The 15,366-nt window shown below is 42.2% G+C and overlaps 1 protein-coding gene across 1 annotated transcript in view; it reads left to right on the forward strand.

The window, feature by feature from the left end:
• The window catches only part of FUT4 (fucosyltransferase 4), a 16,414-nt gene extending 3,173 nt beyond the window's left edge, over positions 1-13,241 (forward strand). Inside the window, exons 2-4 of the mRNA XM_026071899.1 lie at positions 5-2,507; positions 6,197-6,375; positions 13,166-13,241. Of these exons, the coding sequence (XP_025927684.1) occupies positions 5-815 (811 nt within the window). The 3' untranslated portion in view covers positions 816-2,507; positions 6,197-6,375; positions 13,166-13,241. The remainder of the gene's footprint in view (positions 1-4; positions 2,508-6,196; positions 6,376-13,165) is intronic.
• Positions 13,242-15,366: the final 2,125 nt, after the last annotated feature.

Here is a 15,366-nt window from a genome sequence, read left to right on the forward strand (position 1 = left end):
TCAGCGCCGACCGGCGGCGGCTGGGCGAGGCGCGGGCCGTGCTCTTCCACCACCGCGACCTGACGCTGCGCGGCGCCCAGGCGCTGCCCCGCGCGCCCCCGCCGCGGCCCCCGGCCCAGATCTGGGTCTGGATGAACTTCGAGTCGCCCTCGCACTCGCCCGGCCTCCGCGGCCTGGCCGGCCTCTTCAACTGGACCATGTCCTACCGGGCGGACTCGGACGTCTTCGTGCCCTACGGGTACCTCTACGCGCCGCCGGCGCCGCRGCCCTTCAGCCTGCCCCGCAAGACCCGCCTGGTGGCCTGGGTCATCAGCAACTGGAACGAGGAGCACGCCCGCGTGCGCTACTACCGCCAGCTGAAGGAGCACCTGGCCATCGACGTGTATGGGGCGCGGGGCCTGGCGCTCGCTGAGGGCAGCGTGGTGGCCACCGTCTCCGCCTACAAGTTCTACCTGGCCTTCGAGAACTCCCAGCACACCGACTACATCACCGAGAAGCTCTGGAGGAACGCCTTCGCCGCCAGCGCCGTGCCCGTTGTCCTCGGCCCCCGCAGAGCCAACTACGAGCGCTTCATCCCGCCCGACTCCTTCATCCACGTCGATGACTTCCCCAGCCCCCGGCGGCTGGCCACCTACCTGAAATTCCTCGATAAGAACAAGCCCAGCTACCGGAGGTATTTCGCCTGGAGGAAGAAATATGAGGTCCACGTCACCTCCTTCTGGGATGAACATTACTGCAAGGTTTGCGAGGCTGTGAGGACGGCTGGGAATCAAATCAAGACCGTGCGAAATCTGGCCAGCTGGTTTGAAAGCTGATGTTTCTGGCGGGTGAGGCTTGGTGGGCCTCTCCCGGGAGCGGACCTCCTCAAGGCTGAGTGAGGGCTGGCCCTCGCAGAGGTCACCTGCTTGGCCAGAGTGGTACGTGGAGGTCTGTCCTTGGCAAGGAAAGCATACAGATGTAGGCAAATAAGCTGTGAAAAGCTGACGAAAGGGAGATTTCTTTATGGAAGTGCAACATTATGGAAGTACGAAGGACTGTCTGGCAGTTCTTCAAGACTAAAATTAAGCTTCCAGAAGTCCTGCAGATCTGAAACCTTTACAGTTGTGCACAGCTAGACATAAATAAACTATGCTGAGTTCTTCAGCCATACAGCTGAAACCAATTTTGTCAGCAATGACAGCTTCCTGGACCATGAAACTTTCTTCTACTTATAGGAGATACGTGATCAGTGCTGGCTTTCTGTACTCTGAAGACATATTTTTGCTACACAAAGGCAAATATATTCAACCATGATTATTGTGAATATGAAAAAGCTTTTGCAGACAAATTTTGAGCCTCAAGTGTTGAATGAAAGAATGTAATGATATAGTAGCACTTTTTAGCAGTGTTTTAAATTGCAGCAGCCAAATAATAACTCCTTGAGCCAAATAAAAATTCCAGTTAGGAAAAAGCGCGTGGAAGGATCTGGGTCCGAGTGGAACAGACACCTCGGATAGTATGAAGTATTTCTTCCACTGCCTACCAAAGCCAAAAACACATTTATCCTGTATGAAAGTGGAGAAGAGCTGGAAGTACAGGAAAAAGCAGAATGTAGAAATAAAGTCAGAACATTCCCACCCTTGCTTCATTCAGGAATTAGTTGATGTTTACAGGAGTCTGCATGTTTTCCCTGCAAAACTAGTTGCCGTATAGGAAAAAGCAGGGAAAGGTTCAGAACTCCAGATTTTTTTATTACTCTCTTGAATATGTATCCAAAAAGATTAACTTATTTCTCTGTTGTCATTAGAATATGTAGAGATTATTTTAGTTTACAGCATGCATTTTTAAAAATTCTGCCAGGTGATGGGCTATTCAGAATGCCGCTTTGCTGTTTGTAAAAATAATAATTAAAAAAAAAAAGAAAAACAGAACAGCCTAAGCCCCAAAGCACCACCTTTCCAAAAGAAAACTACTGTATAGAATAACATCTAAACTGTTGTTAAAAACTTAAATTTTACAAAGAAAGACTATGAAAGGGAGAGGAAGAGTTACTATTTTTTTCCTTTGGTTTTGAGGGTTTCTTCCACCTCAGGGTGTGGTGGGTTTTTTTTTTTTCAGTATACAAATAGATTCGCAAGCTAAAACTTCCTCAATCGGTGCCTACGGAGAAAACTTACAGTAGTTGTTCCCAGCCCTTTGAAATTCTGCCATTTTGCTGGGCTAAGATCTTCCTAGCAGTCAGTGTGTGATACTTTTTGGTTACTGGTATCTTGTATGCTGTAATCTAGAAAGAAGCTTCAATTGCAATTTCCTGGTCCTCRGCAAGCTCAGCACCCTCCCCCCCTCCTGCAACTGTAAGATTTGGTGGTAAAAAGTGCTGCCCTGCAAGAGTGATTATGGGATTCATCCAGCACCTGTTTAAGGTCATGGGATTGCCCAGAGATGTCACCTGGAATAAAAGCAGGGGGAACGGAGCAGGAGAGGAAACAGGAGTGGCAGTTTGAAAGGAGTGAGGGGTGTCAGAAGAGGTGAGTTTACTRGCATTTGTGAGCAGTGTTTAGGTTAGAATAAGATTTGGTTTGACTCGAGCAATAAGGGGTGTCAAGTAGGTGTGCTTTATATTCATTAGCTGACAGCTGCCTGTAGTTTATTTTAAATTAGATGTTCCTTATGATTAGCTAAGCGGGGAGCTAAAGGCTATTGAAAAAAATCTGTAATAATAATGAAGTTTGCAAGTAACTTGGTACAGATTTACCAGGTCAGATCGTGCTGGCTCCGGTGTTTATTCTCTTATCTTTTTGTGCAAGGAGAGACAGTTAAAAGTGCTTCAGGAACTTTTCTGTTGTTAATTGCAGAGTTACTGTAGGGATTTTATGTGGAAAGCAGAGAAGACGGTTAACTCAATGCAGAGCACAGTAGGAATGGTGCCTGCTGCTGCATTTTCATTCAAACAGGTCTTAAGTGATAGTTTAAAGCAGAAGCTTGTTGTTCATTGCATACCATCTGTTCCTCTGCCCAGTGGCTACTAATTCTGCAAAACTGCTGTTTTGAGAGCTTTTAAAAAATAATTCTAAATATAGCGTTAACACTGATAGCTGGTGTCAAGATAGCAGAATCTCCTTTTGATCTATCCTTTTTTTTGTCTATTTTTTAATCACAGTTCACCTAAATATATACAAAAATCTGTTCTTAGAAGTAATGAGTTATTTTTTTAACTGCTTCTTAAAACTGCACTGCTATTCGTCAGACTGCTAAAAATAGGGTATTTTTTCAGTATTTCTAAATTCTGTAGCATTCCCTGAAAGCTTCCTGCCACACAAGCTTCTGTGTAATCATTAGTAATGCCACAGGCAGTAGATCAGGCCTTAATACCTAGTGTGGGAATTTCCAAAGATTGCAACTCATAATTTTTTCTCAGTCTCTCCAAGAGAAGCAGGAATTGAAATTGTAGAGTATTTAAAGTTTTATAGAATTCAGAAAACAGTCATGCAATAATCTAAAGCATCATTTTGAATGAAAAGATCACGATTGTGCTGTATTTGTAAGTAATGTATTGAGTATTTTCAAGAATTTTATAACGAAAGCTGCAGTTTGGTAAAAACTATTGCAAAGTACTTGCTTAGGAAGTAAAGCAGCCTTTTCTAGTTTCATACTGTTTGCATGAGCATTGCAGAGATTTCCCTTTAGATTTGGGAGGAAGTTCAGACTTGGTCTACAGCTGCTGAAGTCAGTTATGCAGCATCTCTACAAATCTAGCCTGACTTTTGGCTCGCTCTACGGACTGATGGGCAGTAAGCTAATAGTAGGCATACTGTTATAAGTGAAGGACTGTCTTTTTTAAATTCAGTTTGTAGAGCCCAACTTCAATGATAAGAAATAAATTTGTATTAGCAAATTGGATTGTAGATCATGTACTAGACTCCACAAGATGCTGCAGGTGATGTATATACAATCCATCCATTAAAAAATTAAGCCAATTTATTTTCTATTCTAAATAGAAAAATCTTTTCAAATACATTTTGAAAAAGTGTTTTATTCTATGCCTAGAATTGTTGGGGTAGATGTGGAGGAAATTAAGGCAATTATGTTCTTCTTTTAATGGAAAGAATTAATATTACTTTTTGATTATGGTTTAAATGGAATGAAGAAGTATGTGATCCTTTCCTTTAAGTTRCATATAATGCTTGTATTGTATCTCAGGGAGTTTTATACTGTAAAGTCTCTTAATCTTCATAGAATGGAGTAGCTTTATATTTGTATTAATTATTTAGATTAACACAATAAAATTACAGAAAGGAAGCAGTGCAGAATGACCTTATTTTATTATTTCCTCTTGTTCATATGTTATGAATGATAGCTGTAGAAAACTGCCTTTTGAAGAGAAATTCTTTTCATATTTGCTTTTCCATCTTTTAATCAATAGAAGTGACTGATCTCAAAGTAACCAGACCTGAGGTTAGAAACCAGATCTGAGGTTAGAAATAAAGCCTGGTTGTGCCAGAGGAAAAATGTTTTCATTGGAGAGGCTGTACTGAGTTATTTTCACTATGAAAAGAAGCATTTATTAAAGTTGGATGTCTGCTGGGAAAGTATCCTTTCAGAAAATAATACTGTCCCTTGACCTACAGAGAATTTGCAAGTGCTTGGAATTTTTTTTTTCTTAAATTTCAAAATGAAATAAAGATTGTGCTTACATTGATATCCAGCACATATTCCTATAACTGTCTTCTCCTGTGGCTTTTTTCATGCTTGTTCATCCTTGTCTTCAACTAAGCAACAAAAGACAAAGGGCCCAAACCACTTCTGCCAAAGTTTTTGTTAATGTTGGTTGGAGCAAAGTTGACTGCTTATCTCTCTCTTTACTCATCTTCTGTACCAAATAGTTGTCAGTATTTCAGGAAGTTTCAGCATTTCTGTTAACAATTCCTGCCCAACCAGGATGTGGTGAGTGCTACAGGCATCATTTTTTTTCTCAGGTGTTTATGTTATACCACTGTTATTTAACTTTTGCAAACAGAGCTTAAACTGGCTGCTTGTTTACTTGTGCCCAAGAAGGGAAACGCTTATTTGCTGTTTTTCCAGGCGTGATTGAGTTCTGGATGGTAGAGACTGAGGCAAAGATTTTTCTGCCGAACATTGGGTGCATTTATTCAAGCCCGTTTGCTGACTGTAAGAAAGAAGTGAATTATGTCTGATTAGTTTAAAAATCACTAGCATGGCTCTCTATGCAGCAATTGTATAAAATGGTGTTTGTTTTAAGAGTGTAATTAGTCCTTTGTAGGGAGCACAGAGCTGGCTCAATCTAAAAGCTGTTGAATAGAGCACAATGGCTTAACACTGATTTAAGAGGTATTTAACTAAAGATAAATCAGGTTCCAAGTACAGGATCCAAAAGTCTATTTCTAATCAAAAAAAATTGTTATTTGAGTAACTCAGATGTAACATGCAAATAACTGTTCAATAATTATGATCTGTATAATTCTGTGGTTTTTTTCTGCAGTCAGTTTAAAAACAATATTCAAGGCCACAGTATCTACATCTGCTCTAAATTCTGCAGATGTTTTTCTTTATGATCTTAAGCTAATTACTTAAGCCTACATTTGGCACAGAGACTGCCATTCCTGAGAGTCTCACTATAAGAATATGAGGTGAGGAAGACAAGGCCTGTTTTTCAGGAGCTCTTGGAAAGCTGCGCGGGGACTCAGCAGTGAGAGAGCTCAGTGTGTCCAGAGGAAGCATTCTGCAGCTACAAGACTTTTGAATTGGAAAATATTCTCTTAAGAAATAAATACATCCCTAAATCAGAGATCATACTGCTTTGCAAAGTCCTTCAAGGATCTTTAGGTCCCTGGAATTACATAATTTCATGGGTTTATTGCAAATATGGAAACTGCTGCCATTATAACAAATCTGGATTTTATTCTTAAACACAGACGTTAAATGTATTCTATCATTTTACAAAAGTATTTTAAAATAGTAAGAACTGAAAAATATATTTCCCTGATGTAACTGAAAAAGGAAAGCAGCTCTTGAATTTATAGCACCTATCTAAGAGCCAGGAGGTTTTGCTGTAGAAGTTTCCACTGTGGCTGTGGGCAAGTTATTTGCTGTTCTCTCCTAAACCCTGCTGAAGTGCTGGGTCCTGTCTGCTGTGCACTTTTGATTTAGGTCCTCCAGAACAGATTCTCATTATAACAGGAGCACATTTGATTTCCAGAGGTGCCGATCTATCTGGGATCATTGTAGGAGAGGAGGGAGACCACATCTCCTCTCCTGTCCTCCCTCTCATAACCTGAGGACACCTCTGGTGAAATACAACCACCCGGTGGCACGTGAGCCTTTCAAAATGTCACAGAAGGCAGTAATCCAGCTACAACTCTGACTGCTTGTTGGAAGGTAAGATGCTTACAACTTGGCTTACACCAACAGGAGTTTTGACACTGCTTTTACTGGAACCAGGATTTCATGCAGTTTGTATCTGCCCTTATGAATTTAATTCCCCTTAGTAATGGATAAAATTAGTCGCTAAACATAATGCTTTATCTACTTTGTTAAAAATGAGCATTCTGCTGAGTTCTTGTAAAGCTGTTAAGGTAGCTTAATCCCACAAGTTATGATTGATTTTTTTTTTTTTTTTTTTTGTCCTCAGTTCTGAATGTTCAATTTTCAATTAAATCGCCCTTGTATCTTTTAAAGCCTGTCAGATAGAGAGGATCACAGGGCTCAGCACAGGAAGGTGCTGTTGAGGCACGCTTGCATATAAGCAGATGAAGAAAGGACATAATTTACATCAATAAAACTAGAAAAGGCAAGGTTAGCTGAGGCAGAGATGACAACTGAAACATTTACTTGGTGAGTCCCAATTAATATGAAAAAGAATCTGTTTTGTTTGATTTGGTTGGTTTGTTTGTTTGTTTTTCATATTAGCCCTAGAGGGAATGATGTTTCTTGAAACTTCATTGATTCAAGCAGTCTCTTTGAGATTTTCATATAGCAACCTCTGCTTTGGAGTTTCCAAATAACTAGAAATACAAGGTGAAGCTCCCAACTGGTGGAAACCAGCATATCCACCTTTACCTCCTGAGGTGCTTCATTTCATTCTTGGAATATTATGTGCCAATTACTTCTGTCTTCAGAAAGCTGCATAAAAGAAATAGGTTTAGTTCTATAAAACGGTATTGCTTTGGTTTTGGTATATAGCTTCCCCTTCAGATTCTTTGTTTGAAGTTGTTTGTAGTTTGTCRCTACACTTAGTCATTTCCATCTCAGCTAATTAGAAGGTTGTGTAAGGCAAGACATGAGGAATAATCCACAGGAGCTGGTGAGCTCTTAGTAAGCATTTTTTTTTTCTGCTTGTATCCATGCTGAGGAGACTAAATCTGGCCTTTTACTCAAAGGTGTGAGGAAAGCCTATGTTCTAATCATGGCTCTGCTTCATCATGGTTAGCAAATCACTCAGGAGTGATAGTGAGATACAATCAGTTTGTCAGGAGTAGTCTGAAGTCCAGTGCACCCCCAAACCTCACTCTTCTTACACCATTCAAGTTGCCTATAAATCTCACCCAGCCCTTGCAGCAAGTGATGCATGTCCTTCATGTCCTTCAGGGAAATGCCCACCTGCCTGTTCTCTACCACACAACAGCACTGAAGGGACAGATCGGGTGGATRAGGGGATTCTGGGTCCTGTCTCTGCCCACACAGTACATTGGAGGATGCTGAAGCTTGAGGCATCTTCCCTCCCTTCTGGATCACTGGCTTAGGTCATTCAAGCATAGCCTCCCAAGGGCACCGTCCCTGCAGGTAGTGCGAATGCCTGCCAGACCTGGCCTTGACTCCATGTGTGAGATGGAGATGATAAGCAAATGTCATCAAAGAATTTTATTATATTGCTAAAGTAGTTTGAAACCCATCATCTAAAGAACTTGAGGAATGCAAAGAACTTAGCAATAAAAAACAAGAAGAGAYYGTGTTGGTCACAGGCACAGACTTTGTTTAGGTTTTTAGCCAGGCTTCAGAAAGTTCCCATGCTTAAAACCTACAGTAAAACCTACAGTAACAAGCCAGAAAAGCCCCCCAAAGCTTTCTCCCACGTGCAGCAACATGAAGAAGGCAGGACAAATCAAGGACATCACCAGTGCAAGAAAAGAAATGTCTTAGATGGAAAACTTACAGGAGCATGGGGAGCTGACTAGCAGCCCTCACTGACTGGGCCAGGAGAGGGTGTTGGGGGAATTCTTTTTTGATCTCACACTGGGGAGCAGTTTTATCCTGAGCACACAAGCAAGACCTATGATCTGCGTCGTGCCACCAGGGTGAGTATCAGTAGGACCATCGGGGCACTGATTCCAGCATCGAGCTATGGTTAATATCCAGTGTTTCAGAAGAAAGATGAATTTCACGCCTCCCTTTTGTAGATGCATAAGGCATATGCCAGTTTTCTAGCAGTGATGACATATTGTGGGGAAAAATGCTCATTCCTCCATAGTTGTAAGGGCAGAAGTGATTTTAGATCCACCTCTTTCTTTAGCTGCTGTTCTTACAACTCTACAAGCTCTTAACAATAGTCTGATCCTTCCAGCTAGCTAGACTATGGATCCTTTAAACAGTGTCCATAAATTGTTGGGACCACGAGATACGTTCTTTAGGTACTTGGATGWTTGATAGACTTTTTATACCTTTAAATCATGTCTTATTCCTACTGCTCTGGTGACTGATGTATCTCCCTGTGCACTTCGCTTATCTGTTACRTTTCTGCTGTGGGCTGTCTGCCACATCTTGCTTCCATTTTCCTCTTAATGGACTGCTCAGCTGCTTGGGCAGGTTAGTCTGGCTTGGCTGGTTGGGATACTTAACAATGTCTTATATAAAAACTTAATAATATGGAAAAGTAATATCATCAAACAACYGGTTATGCATGTGATTTTCCCAGTTTGATGGCCTTTTGGGAATGCACATGGCCAGACTGGGGAGGTAGCAAGTGACTGCGAAGAGAAGGAAAGTGAGATGAAGAACTGAATATGCATCTCCTTTCCTTAACCAAATGCAACTACAGCTAAAGAAAAAGAGCCTCTAAGTGACAAGCGTCTCTAAATGGCAAACTAAAGAAACTCTCCTTCTTTGCACTGTAATGTTCCCCATGGCTGTAGCAGAAATGGGGACGCGGGGGAATCTCCATTTCTTTTTTCTGAACACCCACTTCTCCATGACTGGCTATGATTCACTCCCAGACATMGCCTCAGAGCATTCCCTCATCCTGTGCCTCTTCAAATAACTTGTTTGAACCTGCTTAATTGCAAGGAGATCTGGACTGGTTGTAACCTACCTTTGAGATCCTCCACTTTCTGTTGATGGTCTCCTCTAGTTGACGCATAGGGCCAGGAGGAAGCAGCAAGCTCTGTGCTGATGCTCAGTTCCGCCTGGTGGATGCAGGATGGGTCTGACCTTGTGGTTCATGTCTGCAAGATAGCTGGTCCTCCCAGGCATCCTGTGCTTCTGCAGTTTGCTGCTTTTCTAAGTACTTGAGCACCRTTATTTGTGACTGCCCTACCTCTGCACAGAAAGGCAGCAAGCAGAATGGCAGATCATATCTTAACTCCACATCCTTAATCAAGCCCACAAGCCAAACTCACAAGTTAGTACAGGTATCTCTAGATGAACCCTTAATGAGGTCTCAGATACCTCAGAAAGACTGTATCATTCTGGGTCATCTCCTCTCTGCTTGCTCATGAATAACCTCATTTATTTTATAAAGACCACTTATATAAACTGAATGGGATCTGCCATAGTCCTTTTAGCATGGTTAACATCTCGTAGCAGTCCCTCAACTATTTCCATCAGTCTCTGGAGTAACCATGCTGAAAACACAGTTTGCCTTTCCTCTGCTCATCTTTCAAGAGATGGGAGGAGCTGAAGGAAGCTGTGAAGGGAGTAGATCCATTTTGTGATTTGTAAAATTACTTCTTGAATTTTCTTTAGGACTCCTAAATAATACAAAATGGCTCATATGGAATCTATATTTCCTGTAGTCATAAAACTAAATGCCCTCTCTCCTGAAATTGGAAACCTTACATATCTTTAGTAAGACTTTTGACGCTGTCTCCCATAACTTCCTCCTAGACAAGCTGATGAAATATAGTCTAGATAAGTGGACAGTGAGGTGAACTGGAAACTGGCTGAATTGTTGGGCTCGCAGGGTTGTGATCAAAGGCATGAAATCCAGCAAGAGGCCAGTCACTAGTGGTGTCCCCCAGTGTCAACACTGGGTCCAATACTGTTCAACATCTTCATTAGTGACCTGGGCAGTGGGACAGAATGCACCCCCAGCAAGTTTACAGACAGTACAAAACTGGGAGGAGTGGCCGATAGACTGGATGGTTGTGCTTCCATTCAGAGGGACCTTGACAGGTTAGAGAGATGGTCAGGGAGGAACCTCATGAAGTTCAGCAGAGGGAATTGCCAAGTCCTGCACCTGGGAAGGAATAACCCCATGCACCAGTACAGGCTGACCTGCTGGAAAGCGGCTCTGCAGAACTGGGAGTCCTGGTGTACAACAAGTTGACCATGAGGCAGCAATGCATACAAATACAAAATGATCATCTGCTTTTTTTCTGATGTTAACTGCTAGAGTATGTGTAGGCTCCAAAGAAAATATGGTGGCTTGGGATATTGGTAACCACATGCTGCTTGTATTGTTCTGTCAAACTATGAATATCCTATGGATTCCAAAAGCACATGACTGATTTTGGCATATACAGAGTATGATTTGGTCTTGGGGAAAATCCTGCTCATAAYTGATCTAGACTACTCTATATGCTCTAAAGATGGAAACTTGAGGAAGACATTTAAAAATAGATAAACTTTTCTATGTCATGTCCATTTTACTTTGTCTAGGTTTGGATCAATGCTTTAAATCATGCTGAAAGAACATAGTTACTGCGCTGGTGTAGGGAGCAGTGCTGCTTTTGTGCATCTTGTACACATGCTGGTCTAGCAGTTTTAAGGCTGCTACAAAAATATGTGCAAATAAACAAAGAAATAGAACAGATTTCTGCAGTTCAGATGAAATGGTTCATATGTAGTAAGGCTTTAACCTAAAAATGAAGAGGATAATTTCAAATGATTTATGTGATGTAACATAAATACAGGATAGATTTGGGACTGAGAATCTGGTATCTTTAATTCAATTGATTCTACTTTTACTTCCAGTTAGTAGTTTAAATTTGGCTCAGCGTCAAGACAGATCAGATGACAGCCCATATGCTAAGGCAGGGCTTGCTTAAGAGAATACAAATGAGAGCTGAACAACAAATTTCATAATTATCCAGTGAGTACTCATTACTGATCAGCACTTCTTAGGTTGATTGTCAGATCTATCATTGGCGAGGTGGAGATCATGAGGTTCTGTGCTTGCAAGCTCATTTTTGCTGCTGTTCAGGTGAAGCTAGAGATCTTAACCTGCACTTCCTTATTTATAGGCTTTAATGTGTAATATGGATGCATATGTTGATTCCCTATAGCTTACCTACTGTCTTTAAGTTTGTTAAATATAGATAATTAGGCCTTAGCTATAGCAATCTAACCAAAAATCTCAAATCACACACCGAAAGCTCTTAATGCTTTCCTTCATCTTCTACAAGAGAGCAACATATATGTCATTTCTGCATCTTACAAATGTGTAATTTTGCTGCAAGATGATTCAGCACCAGAGATCCAACAGTCAAAGCAGGCAGCTACACCGTTAAGACTTGTACCATTGCACTTTATATTGAAATAAATCTTAATTTGCACATCTATAGTAGTCTGGATTTATTTCAGGAAGTCAACACACAAGAACTGGGTTTTTACTGAAATACCAGCTCTGCCCTTCTGAGCTGAATAATTGTCTGTATTAGGCCCCTGGTGTATTAGTGCTGAAGCATATCCTGGTAGTCAGGCCTGTAGTGAGGGCARGCAAGAGGGGTGATGAATGGTGGGGAATAACGAATGGTGGGGAGTGACAAGTGATGGGGAGCGATGAGTGGTGGGGAATATGAGGGAGACAGTATCTGAGCAGGTCTGAACCAGACCCAGAAGTCCCCTGTTTCTCAGGCTTGTTGATGAGCAGTACGATGGCTCTGGGCAGAGGCTTTCAGCTCTGCTGAGTAAAAAGTCCTGGGAGAGCTGGGATGATTTGGCAGAGGCAGATCCCAGAAGAGGCTGGTGAGGAACCTGAGGCACTGGGTTGATGTCCGCATCGGTGCTGGCTCTGTGCAGCCCTACTGCATTCGTTGAGATGCCCTTACAAAGACTGAAGTCCTCCATCACGGCTGTGGTGTAGATATACCTAGACACATGAGAATGCTAAAGAAATACCACAAACTGGATGACCGACAGGTCAGTAACAAGAACAAGGAGCATCTGGTTGGTTGYGAGGAGCCTGAACCTGGCCCAAGACCTTACCTCAGGGGTAATACTGGGGAGTAATGACTTTGTTCTCACTGAGGCATTGGCTGCAATGTCCCTCTTGGATTCATCTTATTTCCCATGGGATTCTTGGGATACTAAACCCTTCTATATTGAACATTCTAAAATGCTGCCACTAAATCAGAGGAAAAGTATGCATTTGTTTTGGTGGCATCTCACCCAGCTGGTTTTACTAGCTCAACTTAAGAAATGTCAGCAAAGCAATCTGCTCTGCTGTGGGTATATTTAATTTCCAGGGCTGTCAGTCACCTGATTTCACAGGTACTTCTCCATTCTTCTAAAAGAAAATAAGGCCAGTTATACTGAAGGTTATTTGGTTTATATGATGAAAACTCAGCATTAGTGTTAAGCTAAAGAATTTATGCCTTTAGTGAAAATGTCACAAAAATTTATCTGTGCTTCAGCCTCCATGAAGTTTGGTATAAAACATGAAATTGATATCTGAGGAGTTTCAAAGTCCTATGTCCAGATAGGGCATATTTCCTGGCCAAGGAACTCACTGTTCTTCAGTCTTAGGACCATATTCTAGRTATGTCATTGTCCCCTCAAAAGGCAACTTGTACTATGTGCTTATTATTGATAACGGCAGGAATTCATTTTCGTCAGGCCAAATCATGGCCCAGGGTATGTGAGAGTATAGGGGCATGCCATCCACCCACAGCTAGCGCAGAAAGGGACACCATCTTCCTCAAACTATTTCATTTGCTGCTTGAATTTATTACAGCTGCCCCATGAGGTGGAAGGAGCTTCACTCGTGTCGCCCATCTTTCCCCATACAGCCAGACTGATGTCCTGCCCCTGATATGGGCAGACCTGCACTCTGCCTCTCAGGGTGTGACAAATTCCTTGGGAATTCACAGGCTTCAGGCATGAACTGCTCTAAAAGCCAGGTACTGAATTATATTTCTTCTGCTCCTGACTTGTGATAAGAGCTTTCAGACTGGTCTCTGCAATTTATATAAGGCAGCCTTTTTTCTTCTTTTGACACACTGGAGAAAGGGCTGGGAAATTACAGCTCTTGTTCAAGCGTCCTGGTATCCTGGGATACAAATTTACCATGATTTGTATGAAAATGCCTTGTCATTAGCCAGTAACCTAGAAATCATTCTCATTCCAAGCCAGGTTGAGGTAAAATGCTGTTAATTTAAATCATCCATTAAAACATTAAGGCAGCATATTTGCAGAAGTTCACAAGAAGCACAGAAGAAGAAATGTAAAAGGCAAACTGGCTCGTACAGCGAGGCTCCTTGAAGGAGTATTCCAGGAGGCACGAGTAGATTTCATCTTTTTCTGAAACCTTATTTATTTCCAACTTGTTGGGAGTCATTCTTGTCCGACTGCCCTGGAGACAGCAGTGCTGATTCACTTGAGCAAATACTCCTTAGCCTCAACTGYCTCTTGATGGCTCCATGTGGGGTGTCTCCACTCAGCCTTACCCTGCGGAGCTGTGTGCATTTGGCATGAAACGGTACATGGATGGATAAGTGTAGGTCAGGGCTGGTTCTTAACCAAGGTCAGATATGATAGAAATTAATGCTGCTGGGGCATCGGTGGGTTGAGGATGACTGACTCCTTCTCCCAGGAAGGCTCTAATGGGGTGAGATGGGACCTTCCTGGCCAACTCCTTGTGCTCATTCCCCCTCACTTCAACCATGGAAAGCTGCAAAGGAGCCCTCCATTTGTGGATGGACCTAATATTAACCTTATTCCCTAGGGGTTTTGTGAGGTAGTATTTCCCCATAAATAAAGTGCTCTGAGACCTCCAGAGACACCTTGGTAGTACAAAGAAGCTAAYGCCAGAGACAACAAGAGCCCACAGCAGCCAAAGGCCAAGCATGGCGTGAGGTGTCGAGGTGTCCCGAACCCGTGACTCTGCCTGGATAAGTCGCCGGACCTCYGTGGAGCCGATGCTGCTGCTGGGCTTCCCACTTCTCCTGGCAGGCCCTGCCAGCACAGCCACTGCACRCAGCAATCCAAATTTGCAGCACTGCCATGCTTATCTACGCCTCTTTTATGGAGGCGACACCTCCTCCTTCGTGCCAACACCCCAAGTCAGGCTTCTTCTGCTTCACTTAAAGGTGTCTATTCACCCAAGGCTCACCAAAGCACAGGGAAAATGTCTCCGGAGAGTTTCTTGGTGTATCACCGTTGTACCTGTAAGAAGTGCTGTATTTGCCACTGCAGAAGTTATCGGGGGGACACAGTCATGGGACTGCTACATTGCTGACCATATTGACGTGGCGTTTGTTCTGAGAGCAGGAGAAAGTGAAATAAGGTCAAACTGTTCTTTCCATGTGCCGTGTTTACATTGTATTGATTTAGTAATAGGTTTACACAGTGCCTGTGCTTTACATCTCTCTGATCTTTGCAATCRCACAAATTACAGCACAAACAGAACAGGAACTGCAGGAAATAATGGTGTGTTATGTTCCTTCGTTTGCAGTGAGCGTAACCTTGTAACCTCATGGATTTCATTTTTGAGAGGTCTCCAATACAAGAGCCTTGGCTGTGTCAAGAAACCAATACTGTGGATAAAAAATAATAAAACAACTGGCTCTGCTCCTCCTCTGTTTTCAAGTGGCATCTCCTATAAACTTCATGTGACAATAAACTGAATCAGATAATAAACTAATAAACTGAAGCAGATGAAAAATGCATTCAATATTCAACATGTATTAACATCATGGATACAACATTGTGGAATTCCAGGCTTTAAAACAAGCTTTGTTCTGCTTTTAAAATGCAGCTTTTCTTCAATACCTAGAGATGACTCTAACAGGAACTATATGTATCAGCATGTGGTTTTTTTAAATAAAATTCCAGGGATTTTCCTTCAAAATACTGAAGCAAAGGAGTTCAAAGTGCCAGAGAAGCCCCTAGCCCATAATTTGCTCTTCATAGAGCAGAAAACAGCCCTCTATTTCT

This window comes from Apteryx rowi, unplaced genomic scaffold, assembly GCF_003343035.1.
Source record: "Apteryx rowi isolate R43461 unplaced genomic scaffold, aptRow1 scaffold_332, whole genome shotgun sequence".
NCBI lineage: Eukaryota > Metazoa > Chordata > Aves > Apterygiformes > Apterygidae > Apteryx > Apteryx rowi.